Source organism: Cynocephalus volans, chromosome 13, assembly GCF_027409185.1.
Source record: "Cynocephalus volans isolate mCynVol1 chromosome 13, mCynVol1.pri, whole genome shotgun sequence".
Classification (NCBI taxonomy): domain Eukaryota; kingdom Metazoa; phylum Chordata; class Mammalia; order Dermoptera; family Cynocephalidae; genus Cynocephalus; species Cynocephalus volans.
Window position 1 is genome coordinate 6817041 of NC_084472.1, and position 16304 is coordinate 6833344.

At 47.0% G+C, this 16304-nt stretch overlaps 1 protein-coding gene across 3 annotated transcripts in view; it reads right to left on the reverse strand.

The window, feature by feature from the left end:
• Positions 1–15221, reverse strand: part of PIEZO2 (piezo type mechanosensitive ion channel component 2) — a 435460-nt gene extending 420239 nt beyond the window's left edge. For all 3 annotated transcript variants that reach the window (XM_063077175.1, XM_063077173.1, XM_063077172.1), the window contains exon 1: positions 15158–15221. In XM_063077175.1, coding sequence (XP_062933245.1) covers positions 15158–15221 — 64 coding nt within the window. The remainder of the gene's footprint in view (positions 1–15157) is intronic.
• Between the last annotated feature and the right edge of the window lie 1083 nt (positions 15222–16304).

Sequence of the window (16304 nt, forward strand, 5' to 3'; positions counted from 1 at the left end):
TTATGTCTATGCTCACCCCTGGATCTGCCCTACAGGGAGGACACAGGCCTGCGGCGCAGGCAGCCCACCTGTACAACCCCCACGTGGAGAGTGGCTGCTTTGGTTTAAAGTCTCTGTGCCCCTGTTTCCAAGTAAACATTCCCAGAAATGTCAGCATAAAATAGTTTTGTCTATTAAATCATTTTCTGATCATGGGTTTTGCGAGTGAAGACGGCTGCTACAGTCTGGCATCCCTCCCATCCGCTCCCTGTCCTCATGCTAGGCTCACATCGCAGCACCACAGTGGGCTGAGCTGCCACGGCCAGCACTGTGACTTCTCACCTCAGTGTCCCCTATCAAAGAGCCACTGTTCATGTGCCAGAAACTCCTCTTCCCACCGCTAGTACCAGTTTCTTGGTCACCTCCCACCATCGAAACACTCCAGGGCATAAGATGATCTGATGAACACCGTTAGTCATTTCTCATGCTGAGTCCTAAGGAGAATCTGGGTTACTGAAGGTTTAAAGAGGATCTCAAGAGCAGGCACCGTGCCTTCTGCCTTGCTTGTTTTCCCAGAATCTAGCCATACTGGCTGACCGATAAATGTTTGTTGAATGAATCAATGAAAGATCAGCATCACAATAATCATTTGTATTTGTTCAATGCTTACTACATGACAGATACTGTGCTATCACACTTCAAATACATTAATTTTTGAACTCCCCAGTCACCGCATGAGGTAGGCACCCCTGTTTTACACAGGAGGAAGGCCTGGGCTTGACGGTGCTGGGTGAGCATTCAGGACATGTGCTCAAGTGCCTGTGTTTCCTGCAGCTGGGCCCAGCTGAGAGGCTGGGAGAGTAGCAGGGACTCAGGCGGGGCCTGGGCTCTCGTCTTCCTGAATGAATGCCTTGGTGGGAGGACAAAGGAGGGCTGGGAGGCAGATAATGATAAACAAACTCATTAACATGAAAGAAATGAGACAGGGTAAAATAATTACTGGAGTGGGGCATGACAGTGAGTGACCAGGGTGGGGTATTTAGGTAGTATGGAAATTAGTCCCTGAGTAGGTGCCACTTAAGCCGAGCCCTAGGGAAGACTGCGTGTCAGACTAGAAAGCAAGTGCAAAGGCGCTGAGGCAAAAATAGCTGCATCTGAGTAATGAAAATGACTCCTGTGTGGTTAGGGGTACAGGAACCTTGGGCTTAATAGGCCAAGATAAGGACTTAGTGTGTGTTTTTTAAGTGCAACAAGAAAGCACAGGAGGGTTTAAAGCAGAGGAAGGACATCGGACATAAACATTATGGATTGAATTGTGTCCACCCAAAAGTGTAATGTATTAGGGGCTGGATCCCCACTGTGACTGTTGGGAGGGTGGGAACTCCTTTTACGGTATTTGAAAGGTAGGGCATTGAAGAGGTGATTAGATTCTGAGGACCGTGCCCTAATGAATGGATTAATAATGATGGTCATGAGTGAGGGTCTGAGGGCTTTAAAAGGAGAGCATGTAACAGTCTCTCTGTCTCTACTTCTGCCATCTTGCAATGTGATACCCTGTGTCACTGAAGCCACCACCAGGAAAGGCCTTCACCCCATGTGTTCCCTGGACTTTAGACTTCCCAGCCTCAGAAACTGTAAGCAATAAATTTTGTTTCTTATAAATTACCCATTTCCAGGTATTTTGTTGTAAGCAACAGACACAGACTAATACAAACATTAAAAAGATTAGAGCGGTCAGCATGTGCAGAGGGACTGTGTGAGGCGCGCAGAGCAGGAGGACCCTCAGGGGGCCGCGGCGCTGGTCCAGTGCGAGGCAGTGGGGATGAGGTAGAAGCGGTTGACTTATTTTAACTCACCTGTGGGTTCTTCACTATGTTGCTGCTAGACCTGAAAATGTGCACTGCCCAGGCATCTGCAGATATTCTACAGCCCTTGGAAAACCTGGTTTCTAAAACTGTTTCTCTCCTTTTGACCATTTTGATTTTTAAAAACAAACAATAGTACAATCATATGTCAGCGAGCACACGTAAGAAAAGGACAATTATGGCTATTCTTTCCTTTGGTACATTTGAGTGAGCACCAGTCAGGGTTGGCTTTGTATCCACACCTAAAAAGAGAGATTTAGGCTCTTCTGAAAGGACCCCAGTCCCAAAATAAACTCCTTCATTGGTCCACCAGTTAGTCCAAATTTCCAAAAGTTCAGAATGCGTGTTCTCAGAACATCAGTAACAATGAAAACAAATAGGGGTTGTGTGGTCAAATAGGCTTGGGAAACACTGCATGTTATTACTAAACTCTTAGAAATTCACTACGTGCAGTAGACACTAAGCTCTGAGCAGTCCTGCCATATAGAACATTCAACCTATTTAACCCTGCATTTCTCAAAAGTATCTAATCATGAAACTCTTTCTTAATAGCTCACTGTCGTAAAATGGTAGATTAAGATACTGAAAGTCTATGTAAAATAAAAATGCTTCCCTACAGAAATTACATCACACAATTCAAAGAGCCCCTTGTGGAAAAGAGAACAATAGATGACCTGGGGAGGAGTGGAGGATGCAAAATCAGCGGAAATCAGCACTATGCTACAGACAGCTGGATAACCTTTTCATTTTATATTCATTCCCCTGTGTTGTCTAATTTTTAAGGAGGAAAGAAATTAGGCAAGCAAAGAAATCTTTTCTTATGTTTCTGTTAAGAATGAAATGGAAATGAAGGGCCAACCACTGAACCAGGAATACACAGATGGGAAAGTATGAATGGTAGTATTTAGAGACATTCAAAGTAAGATTTCGGGCCGAGCCAGTGGCACACTCAGGAGAGTGTGGCACTGGGAGCGCGGCGAAGCTCCCGCCACAGGTTCGGATCCTATATAGGAATGGCCGGTGCACTCACTGGCTGAGTGCCGGTCACGAAAAAGACAAAAAAAAAAAGTAAGATTTCAATAAATTGTCAAACCCTTTGGGCAATAGCCAAAAAAGAAACCTAGAGAGCAGTGATGTCAAAAGCGATGAAGAGATACGAATCAACAAAATCACACATGACTTTCCTTTGACACTGGAGTAAACAAAAACCAGTGCTACTTTAAGGTAGGAAAGGCTGTGCACATAAACAGTCTCAGATTACTGTGTGATTCTGGTGAATTCTGGAACACGAACATAGATCTAATGGGAGGGAGGGCAGGAAAAATTGGTTAAAATCAGAGGATGATTAAAAAAAAAGTGACTGAAAGAAACAAAATCACCAATGGACGATTAAAACCACACTCCAAATATGTTCTTTTTAAGAAAATGCATTATATGCTATTGAAATGTCAAGACATGATAGGGTGTAGCTCAGATTACAGAGTTATTCCTAACAGGGTGTGCTGAATGGCACGCTTCTCCTTCCTTGGAAGACCAGCCCCACATGTAACACACACATACCTGGACTAGATCTCATATGTCAATCTGAGTACGGACATATTGAAATAAATAACCAATCGGTGTCACAAGGGTAAGATAAAATCTCAGATTTGTTCCTATTTAAGTGGTAACTTTAGAAAGATAGACCCTTATGTTAAAGATAATTGCACAAAATATTTTAATATCCAATTTAAGAAATCTCTTTAGGGACTGTGTCACATCCTTTAAAATAACCTCCATGGTGGAAAATCGTTGAACTTTGAGGGTGGTTTTAATGTCTGAATATAACCCAAAGAAATTATAAGCAGGGTCTACCGAATGGGTGGGTAGTGCCACCATGGGTCAGAGACGCAGCGTGACTCTCAGGCAGTGTGACAGCAAAGATGATGATGCTGCGCAGCAAAACCAAGGACGCTTTGAAAATGACGGCTAAAGAGGTTTGTGGTGGATAATGAAAACTTGTACGGAGGTGGAGGTTTCTGGAAAACACTTGCACTGGCTCACAGGAAACAAGCACCATTTGATGACTCCCCTCTTGCCATGGCCTCGTGATCTGACCTTTTGTCCTCTCTCCTGGCTGAGTGCTATAGCACCTGGCTCCGGCTGAGAAGGCCCCATTGCTTACAGTCAGGCTGACTTTGGGTCTCAAGGCCAACAGGAATCAGGATTAGTCTGGCGTGAGCAAGCTCTGATATTTAGTTTGAAAAAGGAGGCGGTGGTGGGGGGTGGGGAGGAATCTGAGGAGGAAGTGCTGTGCAGTGCAGGAAGCTCACACCCCATAGCTAGTGCTGAAGCCAAGATAGCAACACCTGTGGGGGAGCCCTCCCCTGCGACTCTCTCACCTGCACACACCTGAAGCTTTTGTGCAGCCTGCCCTTTCCTTTTATGGAAAACGAAATTTTCTAGCTAAGAGCTCATAAGGTCTACAATGTCTTTGCAATGTAATAATCATTAAATTCAGCATCTTACTCAAAGTATCTCTTTATGATTCAAATCTTGTTTATATAGTTCTATATCCCTATAAGATCGTTTAGTTTCAATTAATAATTATAATATAGCTTGCTTTTCTTTACAGGTATATCTGATCACAAAGTGTGGGTGGTAAAATTCCTTTCTTTCTGAAAAATACACATAGCCATTCAAAAGCAAACATGATCAGGCACTGTGTTTTGTTCTTGTTTACATCACAGGTGTGTGTGGCACAGTGTGTGCGGTTCTGTATCAGAAGCGAGTGAATAGCGATCCCAGGAACATCAGGGCTGAAACGCCAGCAGTGAAATAGCTGTTTTGAAAAATCCTTGCTCAAATATCCAACATGATAAAAATTATTTTCCTTAGCAGTTCCTAACCTTTCTTTGAGTGAAAGTCCTAAGTATAATGGTTATTAAGAGGCCAGAACGATTTAGAGGAAAATTCTGGCGTGTTGGTTAAAAAGTAGTGATTTATAGTCATACCTTTTAGTATTAAAAAAGTATGTGCAGAAATATTGCTGAGAATCAGGAAAATACTTCTTAGCCTGGAACACCTCATTCTATCGATGATGTAATTGAGGAACAGAGAGTTTCTGTGACTTGGCAAAGTTATTCAGCTCATTATTAACAGGTTCCAGACTTGTTCGTTAAACCTTCGGACCAGAGCTCTTTCCAAACTATTTGCTGCCTAGATTCTCTAACAGGGGTGAGCGCTCCTGCAGCAATGCAAAGCCAGATGCTTCTGGCAGACAGGTACAATCCAGGAAAAGCGGAAGGAGGGAGAGACGGCAGGAGCAGGGAAAGAAAACACAGATCTGCATGTGTCTAGAATTCATTTCCATGGTGCTCTGGTTCAAAATTACCAAATTACAAGCTTGTTAAGCATCTACATTCTTCCTCTTTTTCTGCACCTGTGGCCAAAACTGCTGACCTAGGAGAAATGACCCCAAGAGAAAACAGATCGATTCGTGTGGTTCCGGGAGAGCTAAAAACATTTTTAAAAATAATATGCATTTCAAGGATGACATTCCAGTCAAGTTTTACCATTGTCAGATGGGTTTTTCCTTCTCTATTCACTGCAAAGCAAGTAAAAGGCAAACTGACAAAATTCACATTTATGAAAATCACAGAAAATATAAATTAGACTGATTTAAATCTTATATTCAAAAAGACTGAAAGCCCAATAGCTATAGGAAGCTAGACCTAACTATTTTCAGGCTTCTCAGATATTCAAAAGAAAAAAATTAAGTCAATGAATGTTTTAATTAGTCAATTGGAAAACATTTCTTCAGTGCTCACTGTGTATTATAACCCTCGCTGTATAGCTAATGTAAAATGATCAGACACAATTTCTGCAATTAGAAAAACCTACAATTCAAAAAATATTTTTTAAATGGCTGCATATGTTAGGCAGTAAGTTCAATGCTGGAGATATCAGGGGCTCCTACGCAGACATGAGAAGGGACGAGGGTGGTCACATAACCAAGTACAAAGCTCTGCGATGAAGATGAACCAAGTGTGTGTGAGCACAGAGGGAACAACTCATTCTGCCCGCGAAGGAGAATCCAAGAAGGGGAAAAGACGTCACAGTCGTGACACTGTTTCAAAGGTAACAGTGACTGGGTGGAGGGGGCGAGGAAGTCTCAACTTTCAACAGGTCAGTGTAAAGCTTCCCTGTAAGTCGACTGGAACTCTAAATCCTCTGCCTGTGAAAACTGTTGTGGTGATGAGCAGGTCCTCAGCAGACACATTTTATTCAACTAATGATAATACCTAACTTCTGAGTCTGGAACTAATAAGAAGAGCTGCTGTTTAATGAGTGTTTATTATATGTCAGGCATTGCTCGAAGCACATTACAAACACTGTCCTCTAAGCCTTGCAACAATCCTCTGAGCTAGATACTATTGTCATCAATTCATTTTACAGATGAATTATCTTAAAAACAGAGGTTAAACAACTTGATCAAGGTCACAGCTGTATGACAAAGCCAAGATCTGTACCCAAACAAGTCAGCTTTAGAGCCAGGGCTCTTAATCAAGATGGTACATTTCCCCTTGGATGTCAGAAATCATATAATAATGCAAATGAACAAAAGAAGAAGAAAAAGAACTTTTGTGTTCTGCTTCCTGCATAGAGAGCTGGCCCTGGGAAAGCTACTTCTGTATTAGAGCTCTCCTTGATAAGCCTCTAAATACCCAAAGATACTATGATCCCCTAAAAAAATCTCTGAGCATCCAGACCGTAACTATATCTACCATTTAAAAATGCTCCCATTCATTTAAAATGCCTGTCCCATCTCAACTATATGATAGGAGGAAAATAAGGCATTTGAACTATATACACATATATTTATATATGGGTGACAAGTAGTCATTTTACCTTTCCACAAATATTTGCATTTTAGATGTAAGGACTTGTTGCTCAAAGAAATGGGGTGGGAAAAAAAGTGAAATTAACATGTAATTGGCAGTGTAGCAGGGTCCTTCCTCAAGGGGATGCAGCCTCCCTTTTAAGGGGTCCTGGGTCTATAAATTGCTCAAGTCTAGGAATTGATTGAAGGGCCGTGACTCTGTTTTGGTAATTCAAGCTAGACTTTTGTTCACTTGACCTAGAACCCATCCATTTTACACGGAGCAAGTCAGAATACAGTGGACTGGCCATCTAATTTCACTTCTAGAAACACCATGACCAACGAGCCAGTGCCACAGGTCTCTGCAGGGCAGACTGTTCTAATTACAGTTTGTCCCTGCTGTTCATTTTGGTAACCATGCCTACTTTGCCTTTGCAATTAAATGCCCCTCTTGGTTCCTGCCACCTGAGGACCAACTGTCCCCACAGCATTTAAGGATCCCCAGTTCAGTTGTACCAGACCCCACTGTAATTTCTGACCTGCAGAGAAGAGCAACCACAGAGCTCTTCATGGAGGCTGGGACCCCCTCACAAATTTATTTCTCGCAGTCACGGTGAAAGGTGTATCCTCTGGAACCTCCGAGAGTGGATAAGCAGATCTTTCATGATAAATCCACTCTAACATTCCAGTCTCCCTAAGTATTTGGATCCCTTCCTCTGCAGTGTACCAAAGTCGTTGGTTCTGGCATTTCAAGCTCATTTAGTGCAGGCGTCGTTTTGGTCCATGCTTTAGCCGACTAACCGAGCAAACTGTCGGAGCCCTTTCTAACTCTGGAGTTTCTGCATTGACTCTAGAAGCTCTGCTTAGTGGGCCCACATCAATAAATTCAGCCTGATATAACTTTACCTTCCTTCTGTGATTATTTCACACCCTTAACACTCATTCCCTCACATATTCCTCAGATTTCTGTCTATATAAATTGGAAAACTCATGTAATTCCCTTGGAGCACAGCACACCTTCTCACGGGTCACACTTTGTACCTCACCTTTAGGGGCCTATAGGGACTTGAGTCAAAGAGGGGTGGTGGGTAGGTCCTGCGAGAAGATAAAAACCAGCAGTGTCTGTGTGGCATGGTAAGTCACCTTCATTTACAGGAGGCACAGACTAGTATTTGTATACTAATATCAGTTCTTACTCTGTCACTGTAACAGACTCATCTTCCCCTATTTTAGCTGAGCACATTATCAACAAAATAAAGATGATGCTTCCCAGCTTCCTTTGCAGTAAGGAAGGTGGACAACATTATTAACTCCAGGATGTGAGCAGAAGTGATTCGTGCAACTTCCAGGCTGTACCCTTAGAGGGCTGGCGATGGGGAGTGCATTCTGTGTTTGCCTCCTCGTGTTTGCCTCCTCCACCCTACAGCTCCATGTGGACACAGTGACAGGCCATCCTGGATGAATGTGCCCCCCAGGCCAGCAGAGAGCAGTGACTGCATCCCTGGAACACCTCATCCAACAGAGTTAGCATACCAACTCCAGATCACCTCCATCTGGACTATCATATGAGAGAAAGAAAGTGTTGTATCTAAGCCTCATTACCCTGAAAAACCTATACATAAAAGAGGACTCAGGGAGAAAAGAATTGTCTTTGCTTAGAACTGGATGAAAGGGCCATCTATCGATTGGAGAAAAGAACCTTCTTGTGAACCAGGACAGGAATATAAGCTTGCTGGGTGACTGAGCATGTGGTGTATTTAAGGTGGGAATGGCAGCCTGATTTGACTGAGGTTTAGGCTGGAATGTAATTGACCACTGAGAAAAGCCCCAAGTGTCCTTCACTGAAGAATAGATTCTGGAAGGCATGGAGCAGTACAAAGCACATCTGGCTCTGCACATATCAAGGGTGGAACAAGGCCAGGAGTCCAGAATGGAGACCAGAGATTCTCCACACTGCAGGACACACAAGATGTGAAGCTAAGCCAGCAAGTCTGTGGACCCAGATGACCAAAGAGTGAGGACAGACAGGGGAGCACCTATGAACAAGGTGCTTGGTTTGGACAGCATTTACACCTGAGGGGTGGGGGCACTGACAGTGTCACTGCGGATGTGCAGGTTAAGGTTAAGGAGCGGAGGGACAGCTCATTCACTCAACCAGAGAAGGCTGCAGGAGAAGACGGGGTGCTTGGTGTTGACCAAGTCAAATCTAAAGCGGGGTGGAGAGTTCAGAGTTGGAAAAAATACCGAGGGGACAATCATCTGAGTATGGGTCACACAATAAATAACTCCCAAAGAAAGCAGCTGAAGTCTTAGCAAAATCTTCTTCCCTGGATGACTGATGAAGTCACAACAGAAAGCCAAAGTAGTTATGGGCAGAACTAACCACACTGATAGACCAAATGCATTCCTTTTCTATAAAATGTATTTAAAATTTACAAATTCTTATACAAAAGAGAAAAAAAAGTTCATCCATAATATCCTAGTTTAATGCAGAATTGTGCCCAGCCAGTACAGCACAAAAGGAGAATCCAAAAATAGCAGGTAATAATCAGAAAGCGTCACCATCTCCTATGACAAAACAAGACAAATCAAAATTGTATGTATATTTCAGGGGAGATATGAATAACATTTTTTAAACTAGTAAATATTTTATAGATTTTCTAAAACCTCACCAATAAATAGAGAAAATGCAAAATTATATGTTATCTCTTTCAAACTTAAAAAATAATATAGCTAGATGTTCTACGCCCATGATATAATTATAGGACACTTGAAAAGTTATGAAATTGTTAGAACTGTACGTCTGGTGGGATCTGCAGGGATGTTTACTACGTGCTTCAGGTTTCCTCATTGTTTCGATCTTGCTATGTCTTGGATGCATCTGGAGGGCCAGGTGGAGGCTCTGAGGAATGTGATGCTAACAGCCAAATATTTATTAAGTATTTTTCCACACAGTTTTGTGTTTAGCCTCCATTCAGTGAGACATTTTCTTTACTTCGTTTGCCTGATTCTGGGTCCTCCAAACAACTGTTTGAGTCTACAAATGTTATAAAACCTCATGTTGTACATTACACACACTGTATCATCATATTGTTCTAGTCAATTGTTCTTAAATATCCAGGTGTGCTTACGCTATTCTAAGTTCTCTTGAATATTTATGCAAAAAAATTATAATATTATACACACTGTTACTACGTAACTTCATATACAATAAACTGTTAGTAGCACTAGGACCCAAAAGAAAAATGCCATGTTAAAAAATAAAATCATATTGGGCCGGCCCCGTGGCTCACTCGGGAGAGTGCGGCGCCTACTGGGATCCTATATAGGGATGGCCGGTGTGCCCACTGGCTGAGTGTGGTGCAGACCACACCGTCCCGAGGGTGCGATCCCCTTACCCGTCAAATAAATAAATAAATAAATAAATAAATAAATAAAATCATATTAAATAAAGACTATGAAAATTATGTTATAGTGTCAGAAAGACAAAAGTAAACCCTATCAGTATCATTGTAGGGAGGAAAATATAATTTAATCAAAAGACTACAACCACAGATGTACAGAATATTGAGTAAAACCAGTAAGAAAAATCCTGATAATTAAATATCCTCCCCATCACACAAACACATTTTTGCATAATTTGGCTCTAGGAAGGCATTAAGTTGCTTTCATAGGAATGCCACCTACTCCTGTCAGGCTCCTCATGGTCCATGTTACTACCTGTTAGTCTGTTAATTTTGACTAAGACATTCCTCGAGCATCTCTGCTCTTCTGCTCAACTCCACAAATGTAATGCAGCACCTGCACTACGCAATCAAGCATTACACAAGGTGTGTTGTGCACACTACCTCACAACCACCCAAAGAAGGAGGTATGAATATTATAGAAAGAAAAGAGAAACAAGCAAAAACAACTCTATGATCCCATACAAGAGGGAAGCACCAAAATGTAAATGGAAGTCTCTTAAATTGCCAAGTGGCAACACCATCCTCCCTCCAGGGTGATGTCCAAAGAGATGTGCTTCTCTATGGCTATGAAAAAACAAACATCGCCTGTAATGCAACATACCTATTTACAAAACATGCAGCTCCAGCTTCCCCAGCAGAGGTGACAAAATGCTCATGCCCATCTGTGTTGCTAAAATATGTTATTTTAGATCTAAACTATAAATTTCTAACCACTTCCACTGTTACTTTTTTTCCTTTCTTAAAGTGATAAATAGTATCTACCTATATAAGGCTGAGAAGGTGTGTCAGAAAACAAAGCTACTTTAAATGACTTCAGTGAATCCTTCTGCAGCTGAAACCTCCTACCACTAAGAGCTGCAGCAGCAGCAACAGGGAGACTCTAGCCCTGATCAGGTAAAAGGCACTCAGCTTCGTTTGTAATTCTCGGACTGTGTGTAAGTGTGATTTCAAAATGATATACGCTACACAGGGGAAAACATATTAGGTTTTTCCTAATATGTTTAAATATGTTTTTCCTAATATGTAAAAAATATATATATATATATATAGGGAAAAACATAGAGAAATTTATATTTAGATAACCATACATGCACATATTTCATAATTGACCCTATATTTTTAATCAGACTTTAATCCAATACTTCGAAAGGGAATTTTAGAGATTCTTCCTGGATTTGCAATATTATCCAAGTGTAATTTTTTTCTCAGAGCCACTAGTTGTTTGGTTGATTCTTTTGTGATGCACAGTCCCCTTTTCTGCTTTGTTCTTTCCTCAGCTCTGGTCAACTCACTTAGGGAAGCATGAGCTGTGGAGGCCACCATGACCCTGCCCCCTGTTCTCCCTCCTCTCCCCTGAAAATGGGTGAGTCGGTTCTTCCAGGTAAGACACTGGGTAACTCCAGGCAGCACCAGGCAAGACGGAATGGATGGGCCAGGAGCATGTGAACGAAAACACAACAGTCCACTCCTGACTCTGGAATAAACTCAAATCATTCACCTAAATATGAGCGGGACAGTAGAATCATGTTAACATAAAACAAATGTAAAAATATTTGTAAAGTTCTCAACAGTTATTATATATTATTATAATTATTAAAGATTGTATAATATCATGGAAGGTTTTTGCCTGTTGTTGCTGTTGTTGTTTTTTCATACATTATGTATAAGAAAAAAATTAGATGGCTACCAAAGAATCATAGATAATTTTGGAGATACTTAAAATTTTCAGTGGCTACAGATGTAGGCATATCTGACACCGGATGTTCATTTTGGATGATAAACAACACATTCTATGATGGTTTGCTTTGCTTTCAACACTCAAGAATCACATAACACCTGCATAGAAGGGGACTGATTTCACTGATCACTTCCCTTTAAATTTCTTTCATTGAGGGCGGGGGGGACTTAAGTGTCAGATTAAACACAAAGGCAATTAATTTTTAACATACATAATTAAGAAAAATGCTTAGGATATCTCTGTACAAGAAAATTTCAACATTGGTGTTAGAGAAGTGGGTTTAAAAGAAAAATATGTAAGCTTCTGCAAAGGCTTTGGAGGCTGCCTTGTTCAGATATAAATAGATGGCTGAAATGTAAAATCTATTCTAATGGCAAGCAGGTCATTGCACTCTCCATACCCAGGATATTAGGGAAACCTGAATATTTGATTTAGTAGCATCTTGGGAGCAGGTAGACCTGAAAACCCTCCAATAACCTTGAAAACCTCCACTTCCTGTAGAAGAGAATCAAATGCTCAAATAAGGTGACACCTACCCAGGCAGCCCTTCTTCCCCTACAAGTGTAGTGATTAGAAAGCATCACTAATCTTCATTCATCTTCTGGATGTGGGTTAACTTTCCTAAGCAGCAGCCAACATGTGACGGTGTTAGTCGGGGTCTGATTTCCCCAGGAGCTCCTGCCCTCTTCCAGCCATGGGGAGACCAGGCTTTCCATGAGGCTGGGGGAGCAACAACCACAGCCCTCTAAATTCGCCCCCCCATACACTCATACTCACACTCACACACGTTCACAAACCCAAACTCACATACACATACACACACTCACACACCCAGGTTAGCCCCCTTGTGCCCAGAGAGGTGCGGAAGTCCAGAGGAATGAGTTGGACAGGGAAGGAGGCCCAAGAAGCCTCTGGGCCAACTCAGCCGTCCTGGAAGCAGCTAGGATGCAGGCTGGGGCGGCCAGGCCTGCCATCTCGGCTCCCCTGGAAGCCCAGCTCCTCCCAAGAAAGTCTGCGACTTAGGGCGGACTGCGCATCCGGACCCACCTGCCCTTGGACGTAAACCTGCAGGCAGTGAACCCCGAGCCGAGCCGGGGCCACGGAAGAAGCTGGGAGTAGGGGGGTGAGCGTGGCCGAGTCGGGACCCCAGCCTCCGGGCAGTGGCCCCTGCTCCGCCCCCAGAGACCCCGCCCCACGCCTCGCGTCGCGGCGCCGGGAGTGCTGCGCGCCAGGACCCGCTCCCTCAGGCGGGACAGAGTGCAGCAGTCCCACTAAAGGGCTTTGCAGCGCAGACCACCAAAGTTAGTCTGAATGACACTGTCCCACCCCGAGCATGCCCCAGCGGGGCAGGGGTCAGGTGAGCTGAGTCCTCCAAGAGCCCAAGCTCAGCGCGAGGTCGCAGGCAATCCGCGGGCTAATTCCTACAGTCTTTCACTCAGCTGGTTGTGCAAAGTCACAGAGTGGACCGAGCTGGCTGCAGGTGACCACCTGCCTAACTCTTCCAACAGTCATAGCGAGCCTCTGCCCCGCACAGAGGGAGGGCAGAGAACAAAGAGGAAAAGTGGGGGGCCGACGGACAGTGGGGGCGGGGGGCTGGCGGGGCTGGGGGTCGGAGCAGAGCGTCTTCTAACCTCAGTCCCACCCAGGCGCCCTCCCCCGTCAGCACTGGAGACCACAAATCAGCCCTTGTTAACTCAGGCACTAGCTTCCGACCGGCGAATACCATAGGTGCCCGGCACAGTGCCAGGCGCTTCAGGTACAGAGACGACCCCCGTACAGTGACACCACCTTTGTGTAACCCACCGAAAGAAACCCTTCCCAAAATCGCGTTCCAAACCGGCGGAGAGAGAGGTCCACATCAGCTTTGCGGAGGCTGCGCTTCTTATCTCTATGAGTGATTATTAACGACAAAGATCCCTGCAAAATGGTCCTGCCTGGAAACTCAAACTGCAGAGCAGAGGTCAAGGCCAGCTTGCACGCGCGGGCCCCTCCTGCGGCATGAGGACGGTCGTTGTCACCACACATTGCTTCCACTCTGAAAGCCCTCTCGGGTTTCCCCGCAGATGTTTCTCGAGCTGACGTCTCCCAGACACTTCACTCACTAAGCGTGTTAAGACCCGACTACGAAATCCTCCCACGGTAGCTGGGATCGACCCTCACCAAACACGCAGAGCCCCCTCCCCTGCGATTACACAGGTGCGATCTTGAGTCACCAGGCTCGGGCAAGATGCAAAAACGTGGCGCTTTCTACAACGGCCAAGCTTTCCTTGCAAATGCAATTCCTGCTGGGTAGAAAGTTCTATTTCCTAGCTCTGCTGGGGAGCAGGAAAGCAAAGCGCGATCGATCATCGGCGGGTCATTCCGGGGAGTGGGACTCAGTGAAACACGCACTGTGTGAGGGAGGAGAAACTTGAGGGGCTCTCCCACTCCGAGAACGCCGCCATTGTCTTTGGACTTGACCCTCAGTTCCTTTCAACGCCCCGCCAGCCCTATAGAAATAGCGAGATGCTCGTGTGTGGGCGTCGTGACAATGGCCAGGTCCGGGGGTTCCAACCCTGCTTTCTAACCCTTTAAGTATTTGGAGAGGGCGGGCGCCGGGAGGGCGGGACGAGGAGTTGGAGGGTCTGTGGCCTCAGCATCCAGCACTTTTGCGGTAGGGGCTTTGCGGGGGTCAAAGAAAGTAAGAACCTCCGAGGCACCGTCTCCTGTGCCTCCTTCTTTTCTCTTTAGAACGACCGACCGAGAGTCCTTCACTTCTTCCTTCCGGTTGCTGGGACATGGGGTGGGGGACAGACGGCCTCCGTGTCTTCTGGGTGTACCGTGCGTCCAGGAAACTAGGGGACGGGGCCGCGGGGCGTTCTAGCACAATCCTGTGCTGTGCCCACGAAGGGGACCTGCAACCGCCTTCTAGCCACACTGGCATCCTCCGTGCCCGTCAGTACTCCACAAAAGAAAATCCACGTGTGGCTAAATTCAGTACAAACAGCCTCCAGCACGTGCCAGTCCCGCCCGGTCACCCGGACCGTGCAGCTGGAACATTAAGAGAGACCCCGATGGAGCTGGGAGTGAGAGAGTCGGGCTGTGGCACCGGGACAGCGCGCGTCTGACGCCGCTGGCACCGGGACCGCGACGCGGGCTTCTCGAACCGAATCCCAGCCCACCAGAGCCCTTCACTTTGCTAGGAAGCCCCCGCCCAGGCGCCCCCCTCGCCCTGCCCAAGCAATCTCGGCGAGCGGACCGGACTCACCTACTGCCAGGCAGATGGGGAGCAGCAGCCTGAAGATGAGCCCGCACACCACCTCCGAGGCCATCGTGGGTCCGGCGAGTACGAGCAGAGGGGCGAGGCTCGGGGGTCCCTAGAGCTGGGACGCCAGGCCCATGCCCGCCTAGGGCTTCCTGCCGCTGGCGGCTCGCGGCCGTGCGGGCATCGCCTGGGCCCCGAGGGCGCGCGCGCTCACTGGGCTCCCGGCCGCCCCTCACCAGGCTCTCGGCAGCCGCCTAGCCAGGCGCCCGAGCCCCTGCGGCCGGCCCATGAAGTGTAGACCTGAATCCGGCGGCAGCGGCTTCTCTCGGGGTAGCTGGGGCCGGGGCCCGGGCCGTGAAAGGGGTGGGCGGGGCACTTCGGGAGGGTCCGGGGAGGCGGCGCGGCGAGAAAAGGGGGCGAGAAGGGCGTGTCGTCCTGCTGCCCGGCTCCGGGGGCGTCGTTCGGGGACTGCCGGAGAGTTTCCTACGCAGAACGCGCCCTGCAGCCAACGTGTCTCTGCAGCCCGGCCCCGGCCCCGCTGCCCACGCAGGCTGCCGCGCGCCGCCCTCGGCCCCGGCTCTCGCCCCACAGCCCACGGCCCCCGCGCGGCCCCGCGGCGGATCCCCGAGCGGCGGCGCAGCTCAGCCGCTGCGCCCCGCAGCTTCCAGCCGGAGAGACCGCGGCGGCAGCTGCCGCGCGCGCCGAGCCATCCCCGCCTCCACGGGGCTCGCCTTCTCGGTCCGTGGGGACGCCGCGAGTCCCGCCCTCACTGGAAGGAATCGGGCGGGCGTGGGCAGGAGTCTCGACGAGAGCGCAGAACGAGTGGGTCAGGCTCCAGCTCCGTCCTCCATCTCCTCAGTTACAATAGAAAAGCAAAGCCGGCCGCCGTCGTCCCGATGGCCCGAGCGACCGCGCCCGCCGCGGTGCAGCTCGCCCCAGCGGCGCAGCCGGGGCTCCCGGGCGGGCTCGCACTTCCCCACCTTCAGTGAAACTTTCGAAGCCCTCACTCAGGGACGGGCGTGTCCCCGGGCCAATGACACGGCGGCTCGGGCCGGCGCGCGGAGCCCGCCCCTGCGGGCCGGGAAGCAGGCGCAGTGCAGGGGCGCGCGGGCGAGCACCCACCGCGGCGCGCGCGCAGGGAGAGGCCGCC